The sequence below is a fragment of the Crassostrea angulata genome, chromosome 2 (genome assembly GCF_025612915.1).
Source record: "Crassostrea angulata isolate pt1a10 chromosome 2, ASM2561291v2, whole genome shotgun sequence".
Lineage (NCBI taxonomy): Eukaryota > Metazoa > Mollusca > Bivalvia > Ostreida > Ostreidae > Magallana > Magallana angulata.
In genome coordinates this window covers 39,652,624-39,667,278 of record NC_069112.1, presented here as the reverse complement: position 1 = coordinate 39,667,278, position 14,655 = coordinate 39,652,624, and the positions used below count along the sequence as shown (strand labels likewise).

The 14,655-nt window shown below is 33.6% G+C and overlaps 2 protein-coding genes and 1 long non-coding RNA gene across 3 annotated transcripts in view; 1 reads left to right on the top strand and 2 right to left on the bottom strand.

Moving 5' to 3' along the window:
• LOC128170798 (multiple epidermal growth factor-like domains protein 10) overlaps positions 1-14,655 on the bottom strand; it is a 153,134-nt gene that overhangs the window by 56,233 nt on the left and 82,246 nt on the right. The window lies entirely within an intron of this gene.
• LOC128170813 (putative nuclease HARBI1) lies at positions 885-2,736 on the bottom strand. Its single transcript, XM_052836575.1, has 3 exons — positions 2,307-2,736; positions 1,924-2,181; positions 885-1,453 (listed from the first exon to the last, which is right to left on the bottom strand). Exons 1-3 carry the CDS (start codon positions 2,552-2,554, stop codon positions 1,231-1,233), a joined length of 729 nt encoding a protein of 242 aa, XP_052692535.1. The 5' UTR covers positions 2,555-2,736; the 3' UTR covers positions 885-1,230.
• On the top strand, positions 1,495-2,451 carry LOC128170823 (uncharacterized). Its single transcript, XR_008241912.1, has 4 exons — positions 1,495-1,530; positions 1,732-1,838; positions 1,941-2,128; positions 2,312-2,451. It is a non-coding gene; the product is annotated as an uncharacterized LOC128170823 (long non-coding RNA).

The window sequence follows — 14,655 nt, the reverse complement described above, 5'->3', positions numbered from 1 at the left end:
TTCTTCTTCAAATGTTCAATATGTTTGTAATCTTTTGTCTGAGTTTTAATTAGTAATTTCATTTATACTTGCTTGAAACTTCCACCCTCTGTGAGACCAATGTTTTTTATACCTCCGCTCCAAAGGAGAAGGGGTTATACTGTTTTACCCTTGTGTGTCTGTCTGTCTCATGACTGTCCTTTTGTTCATCTGTCTGTCAGTAACGGTAATTTCTGTCACAGTTTTTCAACAACTATTCATCACAGATGCTTGAAATTTTATCACACTATTTGTTTAGGCAGGCCAGAAATTAGGATTTATTTTTGTACCGATCAGCTTTCTGCCAACTTTGCTCATTTTGCATATTCACATCAGAGCGGGGTATTACTAGTGAACATTAGGCTCACAGATATCTTGTTCTGCCTTTTCTGACCATTATTACAATTACAATTACAATTACTTGTATGGAAGCAGCATTTTTAATTTGCTGGTTATATTAAATTTTATTATAATTATCCACCATATGGACTACAATATTTTTGTTTATATTTTAAAGAATGTGAAAACATTAAGTACATGAATGAATTGTCTTGGAAAATAGACTTAATCATTTTTAAATTTATCAAATAACAAATAAACACATGCTAAATTTCAAGGGACTCAATATATTTCATGAATGTATTTTAAGAGTACCATCTGAAGACAACTTTAACAATAATACATGTATTCATATAAAATGTAAATTAAAAAGTACAGTAAGTCATACTCTGGCATTATCTTGATGTGTTGAACAGTATTAATTTTTTGATTTACAAAAAAAAAAAATTGAAAATGACACTGTGGATTAACAAAAACTGTTTTTTTGTATGTGTTCCAGTTAGATGGAGAATTCAAAAATGGAATATTACAATTCTACAGTAAGATGGCAGCTTTAAATGATATCTCTCTTTAAAAATATCAAATAAAACAAATCTAAAACAATAACCAAATCGTTTACCATAATTGAGTTGACAATGTAGAACATGATTTTTTAGATAACAAATTGGAAAACATCAGTCTTAGAACACATTTAACGTACTAACTGTTGTACAATTCAAAGATAATGACCTGTACGCAGAAAAAAATTTATCACTTATTTGAATAATTAAAATATCAGTCTACATTTAACAGGGTGTTGCACATTACTTATCAAAAATTACTAACTATTGGACAGGCAAATATATCAAATAAACAGACAATTCCACTAAATAATTAAAATCTTCTAACAATGATGTTTCTGGTGTTAACAGCGTTTGCATTGACAATAGTTTCAGCATTGAAAGTGTCATTATCAGAGAAGATGGGTACTTGTCCCGTTGCTGGTGCTGGAATGCGGTCTTCGATGGCCCTGTTGTGGAGGCGGCAGCAACATTCGATGATCCTTACACATTTTGAAGGAGTGTAGGCCAAAGCTCCTCCTGTTTTGTGCAGACATCTGTAACAGAATATTGATGTTATGATTAACATGGATATGAATTATGATCCGTCACCTAGTCATGCGTTTGTTGGAAAGTATAAATTTATGCATTGTCAAGTCCCAAACATTATTTTGTATTTTTTCAAAGAATTTTGCATGTTTTTGCAACTATTTGAAAGGCCCATTTGTAAATGGGTTAGTGATGTTTTAAAAATAATTTTATAAAAAAAATGAATTTGAAATAATTTTATGATTTGGGTGTTCTGTATCTAATTCTCCTTTTTCTGTATTGTAAGCTCATCATCATCAGATGGGGGAGCAATGTTGTCCCATTGGAAGTGCAGTCTCGGGAAAAAGTTAAATTAAAAAAATAAAGAGAAGATAAAAGAGAAGTGTTACCCAGGTAAGAAATTTTGCTTATATGCTTTATGTTTGGTGTCAGTTCTGCAAGTCTAATATTTGAATGAAATCTATTTTTTTATACTTGCCGAAATCTGGACTTAAGGACACCAAAAGCCCTCTCAACGCAGTTTCTTGTCTTGATGTGACTGGCATTGTACTTCTCCTGTTGTCCTGCTTGGGGCGTGAGGAAAGGAGTCATTAGCCATGGACGAAGGGGGTAGCCACTGTCCCCTAAAAGCCATCCTCCACCTGGCAGCTGGTCCATTATCTCGGGAATGCTCGAGTTTGCAAGTATGTATGCATCATGTGTGGCACCCCCATACTTGCAAACGATGTTTGTAAATCTGAAATGAGATGTTGGTATATAAATGCAGTCATAAGGAAACAATTAAAAAAATGTTGATAGTTTTATAGATCCAACATAGTAATTTCACTGATTGTCCACTTAAAAATACTATTTTTTATTTACCTCAGGTCAGCCGTCACGATTCCCTGCATATTTATGGCATGAAATCCTTTCCTGCACACAAAAACATGCTCATCGTCTCCAGTCATTCCCATGATTGGAATCAGAGTTCCATCAATGGCACCAACTATGTTGGGGAAGTTTGCCACCCTCAAAAATTCCTCCTTTGTCCGAAGAATTTCCTCTTGCCCCATTGGAAAAATGATGTTGTCAAGGCTGGCATTCAGGGCATCAACTACTCCCATAAACATTCTGCTGAACGAGGGTTGAGAAATACCATGTATGTCAGCAGCCTCAGACTGAAAGTCTCCTTTGGACAGAACTCGAAGAGATGCCAACACCTGTAAAAATTAATTCTCGTGTGTTAATGTTATTGCTTATTCAAATTTAAATTAAAGTTTCAATGAATATAGATACATGTTTTTGAATTTTCTTTGGTACAGAATGTCTACAATAGAATAGTTGTTTGGACAATTAATGATTACCATGGGGTAAGATGGGGTTATTGGAGGGGGGGGAGACAATTTTTATCAAAGGAATATATAGAGAAATATCTTTAAATCTTTTTTCTTAAAAAACATTTGCCTAGAAAAGCTGTAAATTTTGTGAAAGAATATTAAATAGTGTAGATTCAAATTTGTTCAAATCACAATCTTTAGGAGTAGTGTGGGGCCACAAAGGGGATTCAGTTGTACAAAAGAAAACAATTTAATTATTCACAAAAACTGAAATGTTATTATATATGCTTTTACTTATTTATATAGCATTTTTATATATTGCTGATTCTTTAAAATTGTTTAAACTTTGGCCCCTGGATGATTATTGGGCCTCACAAAGGTTCAGAATTTGATGTACATGTATGCTGAATGTGACACGACTATAAAATTGTGTTAGAAAAGGGACTTGATTATACCGGTAAATATAAGAATATCCAGAGGGAAATAGATTTTGTTGTATAGAATCTACATGTATTATACCACAGTGTCCAGATATTTTGTATTATGACTCAATGAAGCCGATTTTATCCTGCCTAGTGTTGCTCAGGTGAGCGATGTGGCCCATGGGCCTCTTGTACTGTAAATTTCTATACCCCGTGTAATTTTAATGAGGACACAAAGGAATAACAATTATCAAATGTCCTGAATTTTGCATCAATTTTTGTTCAAATAAAAAACATCTTATTAGTATAAATTAATTTTCTGTGTGTTTATAAATGAAAGAATTATACGTGTAGGTGGAATTTCATGGTCATTTGTATGCAGTCACATATGCTCAGGTTGGACTGAATATACCTGTTATATGTAATTACACAACATTGTCCAGATAGAAGTATTCAAGACTACACGCATATCGCTAAAAGTTAGGAAGTAAAACTGTGAACTGTTAATAAGTTCACTTATGTGGAACTACTGTGTACCCGTTTATACTGAACCTTGTCGTCTATAATAATACATTACAACATGTTGCAGATAATAACAATGAAATTTCATATATTCATCCAATATCCTTTATCTGCAAAGATATTCTCGTTGAAAAATTAATATGAAATATCTCAAATAATATTTTTAAAATAGGTTTCAAAACCCCTAACACAGCTTCACCCGTAAAACAAGAATATCGCTATGTACATACTGGGGGGGGGGGGGGGGTTATAATATGTATTCATAAAAGACACTGATCATTGTTCATCAGTAAATGTATGTGTAACATCAAGATTGTGTTTTATCACATCAATGTCATTCGGATGATTATATATATCGGACTTTTTGTAAACGGGGGGGGGGGGGGGGGGATTGAAATGCTTGGGATTCCTGGTAAATTGTTGGATATTTTATACCAAAGAAGGAGGGTCATGATTGATAATTGTATAAGACAGTAATCATTGTTTGTCAGTAATTAATCAACCAGAGAGCATGTGTAACATTGTGTTTTATCATATCAATATCATGGTGACGAATGTATATATTCGGATTTTGCGGGGGGGGGGGGGGGGGTGAAATGCTTGGGTGAAAATTATACTGCAACTAGAAATACATCGGGTTCAATATCAGCGAAATTACTTACCATAGATCCAACAGGCAGAGGATGGGACCTGTTAGTAGGTCGTGAAAGTCTTCTGTCCACCTGCTGAATGAAATCAACGATGGTCCGCCTCGGGAATCGATAACAGCAAATCAGTTCTCTGTCACTGAAGACATCTAAGGGGTTAGTCCGGTCCCGGAAAACTCTCTGACGTCTCAGACTCTTCTCTCTCGCAAGTGTAAACAAAATCGCCGCCATGTTTGATAAGATACGCGTACCTATAGAGCAGACGTAGATTTACGTCCGATTATGACGTAATTTTACGCCAACGTCATTTTGTGAATACCGTTTTAGACGTAAACGTACGCTACGTCTAAGTTTACGTCTACGTCTACGTCTACGAACTTTAGTAAATATGGGTACAGAACCGTAAGGTCAGGTATGCGGCTTACAGATGTATTGTATCAAAACTACATTCCTTTGAGTATGTCATAATAAAGTCTGAAATAAACTTTAAGATAATTCTATCGGACGAATGTTATAAACATATAAGGTCAACGTGCATTATTTCAAACTGTCATTTTAAGGAAATTATTTTGTGAAAAATATGTACATTTTGTATTGGGTGTTGCTAAAACGCGGAATGGAACTTAAAAAGGAAAACCTTATCTAATGTTATTTACTTGATAGATTTGTTAATCATGCCAAAAACGATATACTTTATGTATTTTTTTTTTTTTTGAAGGATTAGCAATATTGGATTGTTTTTTCAAGTATAATTATTTCTTCAAAATTAATAGTACATGCATTGAACACTATATTCTGTCCAAAAATATCCTCGATTCACATTTTGCTGAATAACTCGATATTTATATATACCTCAGGGTTCAAGTGGTTTTCTTTCATAAGCACGAAAAATTCTCATTATTCCAAAACGTATATCCTCTGTAGGTCATTAGCTAATTTCAATACACGGCAAAAATAAAGGAGACTAAAGGGTTTGGCATTTCAACAGACCCAGATGATAACGTTGAACAATTGTGCAAGGCCTTCTGAGTGAATTCTAAATAGAGAAAGGTGTCAACAGTATCATTGCAAAATCTCCGTAAGAAATCTGTTTTCGATCCTGTAAATTTTTCCGATTAAAAATAATAATGCGTCAATGAAGTGTTCTTAGATAGTTCCTGTTTCATTGATTTCAATTGCATCTTTTACAGGTATGTGCATTTTTTAAATAGTCCAAATTTGCTGCATGAATATTTTGGGATCGACATAGTACAGTCCCTAAACAAAATTGAATTGCTAAAAATACTAGTTTTACTAAGTACCGGGTATTTTAATGTTCAGTATATTTTAATTTTAAATCTCGTCAGTCGTACCGGGTTTTTTTTTCATATCAATAATACTGTATTGTTTGTATGATTTAGTATCTTATAGAAAACCATAAATTCAATGTCAATGTAAGTATATACATCATATTTGAAATATAAAAATACTCATAAAACACATGAAAGGCTTTCACTAACTGCGTACGTTACGCTGATATGCCAGCAATAATATACACAAAATGTGTGTAATATGTTTAATTTACGTTTAATCATGTTAATATTACACAATTCGTATACATTTAATTTTTTTTCCGTTTTGTATTCAACTAACGCTAATTGAATATAATGCTACATGTATATTTGATAGACATTTAAAAGAATATCAATAAGACAGCCACATGTTGATAATCATTCATAAGATATGAATAAATAATACAAAGTAAATCGTTAGTGGGCAATATATACCATTTTAAAGCGATATACGTAATATGATATTTTTTCCGTTTTCCGTTCCGTTCCGTTTTCCGTTCCACTTTTAGCAACAACCATTTTCTATGTGACTACTGTAAGGGTTATTTATACCTATAATGTCATTATTTGTATCATGGTTCGTTTCTATTAATTGCTAATGAACTATTTGAAAATAGAATACAACGGAACAGTAGTAAACATTTAGGACTACTACATTTGTATTATGTGAACGAAAATACTTTTATTAAAACATTTTTAAAGTCCACGGATTTCCAGTAAAAACTTATATAAGTATATGTGTAATCCATTGTTTCTAAAACCCTTTTTCAAATCATATGTGGAAGAGTTCGTTTCTGTAAACATTAATAACATGCTTGCGGCCTGTTATTTTTCCACTATGAACAACAAAACCCCGCTAAATAAGAAAAAAAAAAATGAAATCATTAACGAATTATTTCATTTAAACCTTCACGCCATATCTAACACAAGACCCCCATGGTCCACATCGCTCACCTGAGCAACAATAGACATGACAAAATCAGCTGAATGGAGTCATAATGCAAAATATCTTGAAAATGTGATATTTATGTAATACATGTATATCATGTATTAGCAAAAATATATTTCCCCTCATGTATTCTTATGTTTATAGTCAAGTCCCGTTTATAACCAGATGATTTTATAGTCATGACACATGTTGAGCAGCATTGCAGTGCTAGAAAAGAGCCTAAAGAAGTGTTTGTATATGAAATATAAACCTTCATCAATTTGTGAACCCCTTGTGAGGCCCAAGAATCGTCCAAGGGCTAGAGTCTAATCAATTTTAAATATTCAGCAATGTGTGAAAATCCTTGCATATAAGTAAATCCATATGTGATAACATTTCATTTTTTTGAATAATTAAAATATTTTCCTTGTACAATTGGATTCCAAATGTGGCACCACCCTTCTCCTTAAAATTTTGATTTTAATATATTTAAATCTACACTATCTGAAGCTGTTTTTACGAAAGTTACAGCTTTTCTATTTAAATGTGTTTAGGTCACCTGAGTGACTCAGGTGACCTATTGCAATTGGTCTTCGTCCGTCGTCGTGCGTCCTGCGTTAACAATTTTACATTTTTAACTTCTTCTTGAAAACTACCTGGCCAATCGTTACCATTTTTGGTGTGAAGCATTTCTATGGTGAAAAGAATCTAAATTGTGAAATTCTTAGAAAATCGTCTTCTCTACTCCCATATATATTTGTTAAAAACTAAATGTATGATTATGATGTCCATGAGGCCCTTTATCAAAATTGTGAAATTCATGACCCCTGGGCAAGGGTTCAGGCTCCAGGGTGGGGCCAATGTAGCCAAATAGTAAAAATGAATTAAATCTTAGAAAATCTTCTTCTTTACTACCATATATATTTTTAAAAAACTAAATGCATGTTTATGATGTCCACGAAGCCATCTACCTAACTTGTGAAATTTATGGCCCCTGGGTCAGGGGTTCAAGATCTAGGGTGGGCCAATATGGCCAAATAATAAAAATGTATTAAATCTTAGAAAATCGTCTTCTCTACTCCCATATATATTTGTTAAACATTAAATGCATGATTATGAAGTCCATGGCGCCCTCTATCAAAATTGTGAAATTCATGACCCCTGGGTCAGGGGTTCAGGCTCTAGGGTGGGGCCAATGTGGCCAAATTGTAAAAATGTATTAAATCTTAGAAAATCTTCTTCTCTACTCCCATACATATTTGTTAAAAAATAAATGCATGGTTATGATGTCCATGAGGCCCTCTACCATAATTGTTAAATTCATGACCCCTTTGTTAGGTGTTCAGGCTCTAGGGTGGGGCCAATATGGCCATATAGTAAAACTGTTTTAAATCTTAAAAAATCTTCTTCTCTACTCCCACACATGTGAGCAAAAAACTGAATACATGGTTATGATATCCATGAAGGCCTCTACTAAAATTGTGAAATTCATAACCCCTTTGTTAGGTGTTCAGTCTCTAGGGTGGGGCAATATGGCCATATAGTAAAACTGTTTTAAATCTTAAAAAATATTCTTCTCTACTCCCACACATGTGGGCCAAAAACTGAATTCATGGATATGATATCCACAATTTCCTTTACCTAAATTGTGAAATTTAGGCCCATTGGTCAGGGGTTCAGGACATGAAGGGGGAGGGGGCGCAATATGGCAATATAGTGTTAATGTATATAATGTTTAAAAATTTACTTCTCTATTCTCACAGATCTGTATTAAAAAAAACTGACTAATAATTATGTTCACCTGGAAGTCCTCTATTGAAATTTTAAATTTCATGTCCCCTCAAGGATGGGTTTTGACTCTAGGACAGGGCCAAAATGGATGTATAGATGTAAATGCATATACCGTTAAAACATTATCTTCTTTACTCCCACACGCCTAAAAAGAGATCTGAATTCATGATTTTGTAGACCAGATCTTAGTTGTTCACCAAAAGTATAGGTTTCACAGTTCTTTTTGAAATGTAGTCGTCATTACCAATTTATATATTTCTACTCCAGTATGAAACCTAATTAATTAGATGCATATATGAGGTTCCGTGACAAGCTTTTTGTATGCGATGTATGCTACTCAGGTGACCGTTAAGGCTAATTGGCCTCTTGTTTAGAATAAGATGTTTAATGATTCCTAGGTAAAACTTTGCACCCCCCACGCTGTGACCCCATCCTAACCCCCAGGGATCATGATTTTCACAACTTTGAATCTACACTGCTTCCACTTAACTTTCAGCTTTTTTTAGCCAATTAGTTTAAAAGAAGGTTTTTTTTAAAGATTTTTAATCAAAATATTCCCATGTAAAAATTCAGCATTCATCGTGGCCACACCCTACCCCAAGGGCTCATGCTTTTCACAACATTTGATCAACACTACCTGGGGATGCTTCCACACAAGTTACAACTTTCATGGCTGATTGGATTTTTAGAAGGTTTTCTAAAGACTTTTTTTTTTATATATTATAAAAATCCAACCCCACCATTTTTGCCCTTTCCTACCCCCGTGGGCATGATTTTCACACATTCTAATATACAATAACTAAGGATGCTGCCACTTATTTTTCAGCTTTCCTGGCTGATCTGTGTCTGAGGAGAAGATATTTAAAGACTGTTCTCTTTAATATTCCTATGTAAAATTTCCACCCATCATTGTGGTCCCACCCTACTTCCGAGGGTAATACGCGAAGATGCTTCCACATAAGCTTCAGTTTTCCTGGTTGATTGCTTTTTGAGACGAAGATCTTTAAAATATTAATTCTTTATACACTACTGTAATAAAAAAAACCTGAGAGTATAAAAAAAACCCGAGGAAACCCTGAATGGCATTCATTGAGGGTACTGGGGAAACCTTGAGGGACCATGATGTCTGCACTCAAGGTACTGAGGAAACCATTAGAGACCATGATGTCTGCACTCAAGGTACTAAGGGACCATGAGGTTTGCACTGAGGGTACTGCGGAAGCCCTAAGAGACCCTAAGGCAGGCACTAAGTGTACTAAGGAAGCCCCGAGAGACCCTGAGGTCGGCACTGAGGGTACTGAAGAAAGCCTCAGAAAAACGATCTAAATCATTCGATTAAAATAAAATTATAAAAGCTAATGAAATAAATTTGTATGATGATTATTCATATTTTTATTTTGTCGAAATTTCTTTTTAGCAACTATGAGATTTAGTAAGAAAAAGAAATCAGGTTCGGGTATGAGCCTTATTATATTGACTGATTATATGAAGGTTTTATTTTCAAACAGAACGCTTGATTTTTTGTTAAAACTACAACAAAGATTTTTTTTCTCTTACAATAATCATGCATAAAAAGTAATATCTAATTTAAATAGTGACATTTATTTCAATTTGACATCTGATTAAAATAGAACTTCCACTGTACTGTTTTTCTTCAACGTTGCATATTACCTTCAATAAAACTTCTGTTGTTTATATCAATTGCCAATTCTATTGTTTGCCCATGATCAGAAAAACACTGGAACTAACACAGAATATACAAGATAAACGAGGGTTGTTGAGACAACTGAAATATTTCCCTTATATAGTGATGAATTTTGGTGAAAATTGGCATAAACATTAAAGATACACAAACAAGTAATTAAACAAAGTTATATTTTAAAAAGTTTAATATTGTGTTTAGAACGGTAGATCTTTTGATCAAGTTAACCTTATGTTCGAGATGAAATATGGATATGGCACAAATTTATTTACCAGGCAACATGAATCTGACAACGACTTTACATTGAATTTTGACGTTAAGGCGGTGCAGCGAATATACATCAAATTGGTTGAAATCTCATAAAAAGACATTTTAAGGCCTTGCAATTGCTTAAAAAAACTGTACAATGACAAAGGATGAAGAGCTTCAGTTTATCATATTTTTTTCACTGATTGTTCAACGAGAATTAGGCAAAGGGACTAAATAGCAAGTACATTTACACAATAACATAAAATATGTACAAACTGACTGCTGGAGACTTTCACAGTAATTTGACATTCAAGTTAAATTAAAAATGTAAATGTAATGGTGACGCCTAGAAATGAAAAATGAAAAATAAAAATAAGCATTATTTTCGTTCGTTTATAAGGTGTTCAAAACACAGGAACAATAAAAAGCGTAAAATGACGTTGATAGAGTTTGCTGTTGTGCCGGGTCACAGAACGAAAGCACGTCGACTTTTTACATTGATAAACTCTATCCTTATTTACGTTTTGGTAAAATTTCAAGGGTTTATCTTTACTTCTTAAAGAATAAGAGAAAAGGTCTCAATAATTTCCGAACAACCCTGGTACACCCGCCATGTTGCTGAATGTAATAAACAGATGCCCAAGGCAATATTGGAATATTAAAGTTGTGAAATTGTTGCGCATTTATTCAACTGAAATGTCAGTTGTGTATATCAATATGAAACAAAAACAAATCATGGTAAAAGAAAAACTATAGACTAGCAAACACTATCAAAGCTTTATCAAAACAGATTGTTACATGTAGTGTTACAGGTGCCCGAGACAATGTTTAAACTATTTCATTATTTTAGAATAAGATGTAGTTAATTGCATTTACATGCATTCAATAACATCTATAAAGGTACATGCACATGTTTAATGAAGTTTATTAGCTAAAATGTGTTTCATAAATTAGGATTATCTAGCTTGCGATAGGGTTAGGTAATATCGTATAGTTTTTGTGTAAATTGGTACCTGTTTTTTAAAAATTGAAATTTGATATCAGTTTGAGAGTTCTTTTAATTGACAGAGTTAAACCAACTTTTCAACAAAAAAAGAAATTCGATGATTTTAAAGATAACCGTTCCTTGGTTTGACACGTCATCAAAGTCAAGAACTGTCTACCTCGTCTATATGACCGCACAAAAAGCAGAACTGAATCCCACAGATGATGTGAACTACCTTCTGCAGGATTGTAAACGTAGCAATTTCAGTATTAGAAAGAATTTTGTGTAGTGTAACGTCAAAGAAAATCTATTGTAGTAAGTTTTAAACACTGCTTCATTCTACCCATTAAGTTTTCGACTTGTTCTTTCAATCTAAATACTAATAAAGGCCACAAATTTCAGTATAATTTTTTTCTTATCATTCATTCATATACAGGCTTAAACACGAAATAAATTCACAATGAAAATGTGTAATAAATTGATAAATAAACCATGCGCACCCCCCCCCCTCATACACACACACATATTGCAATAGATATAATTTTCACGATTTTGTATTAAAATTATTCTCCATATTATCAAGATTTTTTTTAAAAGGTTGCCCCTCCTTTCAAAAGCTATGTTAGGTGCACCATAGTCCCTACTGAATAAGATAAACAGTTTTTTTTCATCTGTACATCCAGCACCAATTACGAAATTTGGCATTGCTTTTAAGATCCATGCAAGTAGATTTTCAGAAGGCTTTTTATTTCCAAAATGTTGAACTTTCCATTCCACCCGATTGAATTTTAATTTTTCTTTTGATTTTTCGGAAATTCCGAGACAGGGTAAGGGATATTACAATGTTTGTCTGTCTTGTATAATTTTAATGAAATGACCAGTTAAAGAATTCAATTGTAACCTAGCACGGAAATCACGGATATTTATGATGTGCAATAGAGACTGACAAGTGGAAACAAAATTGTTGTTAATATATGCATATGACCTCCTCGAAATAAATGTATATGTCATTAAACGAAAACAAACCTAAAGTGCTATGGATTTGCTTTTGTTCCTTACAGTGCGATCAATACAAATAAGTGACAATAATACAATGTAACATCAAATTTAAAAAAAACCACCCTTTGTAAACTATCTTCATTTCAAATCAAGTTCGGTTCACCCCCCCCCCCCCCCGGTCATCGACCAAATAACCCCTCTCCCCCCAATTATGAAGTACCTTCCAATTGTCTCTCTCTCTCTCTCTCTCTCTCTCTCTCTCTCTCTCTCTCTCTCTCTCTCTCTCTCTCTCTCTCTCTCATGTACGAATATTTCATATATGTTTAATAGTACTTAGTGTAGCTTGCGGTATTATTGCCAGTGTTTAAAATCGTGCATTTCAATTTTTATTGATCATTGATTGTCTTGTTTCTGATTCGAAGTCCATGATAAAGAAATACTGTGTATGATAGACGATGTACTGTCTCCATTGTGTAAAGTACAGAACACACAGACTATACAGTCACGCGATAAAGTGACAGCTGCATACGACGTGGAATTACACCGTTTAGCAAAGGAGTTTGGGTTTTTTATGTTAATAAAAAAAGTGACTTCGGCCAGCTTGGAAATGAAATCATAGTTAAGTTTATGATTATTGAAGATGGACTACATTTATATAGTAATCGCTCAAAATCGGGATGTTAGAAATTTGTACAGCGATCAAAATTGGTTTATTTCATATTTTACTCAGGCCTGTAAATGAAATTATAATTGTAATGTTCTGTTCTGTTTCCCTTAGAGAGAGAGAGAGAGAGAGAGAGAGAGAGAGAGAGAGAGAGAGAGAGAGAGAGAGAGAGAGAGAGAGAGAGAGAGTATACATGGAATTATATAACCGAACACCATTTTACTGTCTAAGCATTAGAATAGTTCACCGATGTATACGTTTTCTTGTCCATTCTGTACAAGAATATACGATATGGTATATCAAAATGGATTTGCACTGCCGTGTTTCAAATTAGAAATACCGGTAATTGAATATGTGAATGTTCATAAGTCAAATATGTTCTGTTAGGGCGACTTAAATGATTAATTAAATGAATATAAATGAACATGATCATTTTTTTTAAAAACATTACATTTTACAGCTGACTAGTATAAGAATACCTAAATGTTAACGGCTTTTTCTTTTAATTTTCAATAATAAATTAAGTAAAACATGTGGTCCCTCGCTTTTCACATGTTAAACCAGTATACAATGTACATATAAGAACAGACAAGGGTACCTTTTTAAAAAAGCTAAGAAAGTCAGCCAGCGGAATTTTAATTTTAGGACCAAAATGAAGTTTCCAAAACAACAAAAATATGTGGTTGCATATTTACTTTGCACTCTTATTGTTATGGCTGTAAAAGATGATGAGAAGATAATCGAGAAGCGGTGTACATATACATGTAATGTATGACTACACACCTACTTAATACTTAAAAAGTGTAACTTGTCAAACATAGCTCTCCAAATTTTATGGTATCGTCGCAAACAACTACCAATATATTTCCTCTCAAATCTCGCAAAGAGAGTCGGGAAGATATACGCGGACTCCGGACTGTGGCAGCCAACATCCCCTTGACAGGCTTCCAATGCATGCGCAGTTTGACCTTGTAACTGATCAATTTCATAACGTTTGCAAAGTTTCTCTAACAAAAATTATCTTATTATATTTGATCCTCAGGGTTTTTCAGTGCCACTCAGGGTTTGGTCTGGGGTTTTTTTATAGCCTGAGGGTTTTTTTTTTCATTACAGTGGTGATATACCTATGTAAAAAAAATTCGATCCCTCATTGTGACCCAGTCTACATCCGGGGGTCTTGATTTTCACAACTTTGAATCTAAACTACCTGGATATGTTGTCAAATAAGTTCTATCTTTCCTGGCTGTTTTGTTTCTGAGAAGACGATTTTTAAAGACTTTTCTCTATATTTTCTTCAGTAAAAATTCGACCCCAATTATGGCCAAACACTACCCCCAGAGCTGATGATTTTACACTACGTCACTATGAAAATATCTGAGTAATCTCCTTGTAACTGCAAATCTTACCTCAAAAGAATCCTGGCATATCATCTCATTTTAAAACATAAATAATCATATCTATAAAGTGAATTTAGCAAACTCTTGATTTCATCATCTTACTTTCTCTTAAACTGTAATTTCAATTTAGAATTATTCATGTATTCGGCCTCTTGTTTCATTTAACATTCATGTTCATTACAGCCATTGGAACAGTTTAATTTTGTCAAGTTTCAATTACATAAAAATCAACATTTTTTCGGTATTGCATCTTCCAA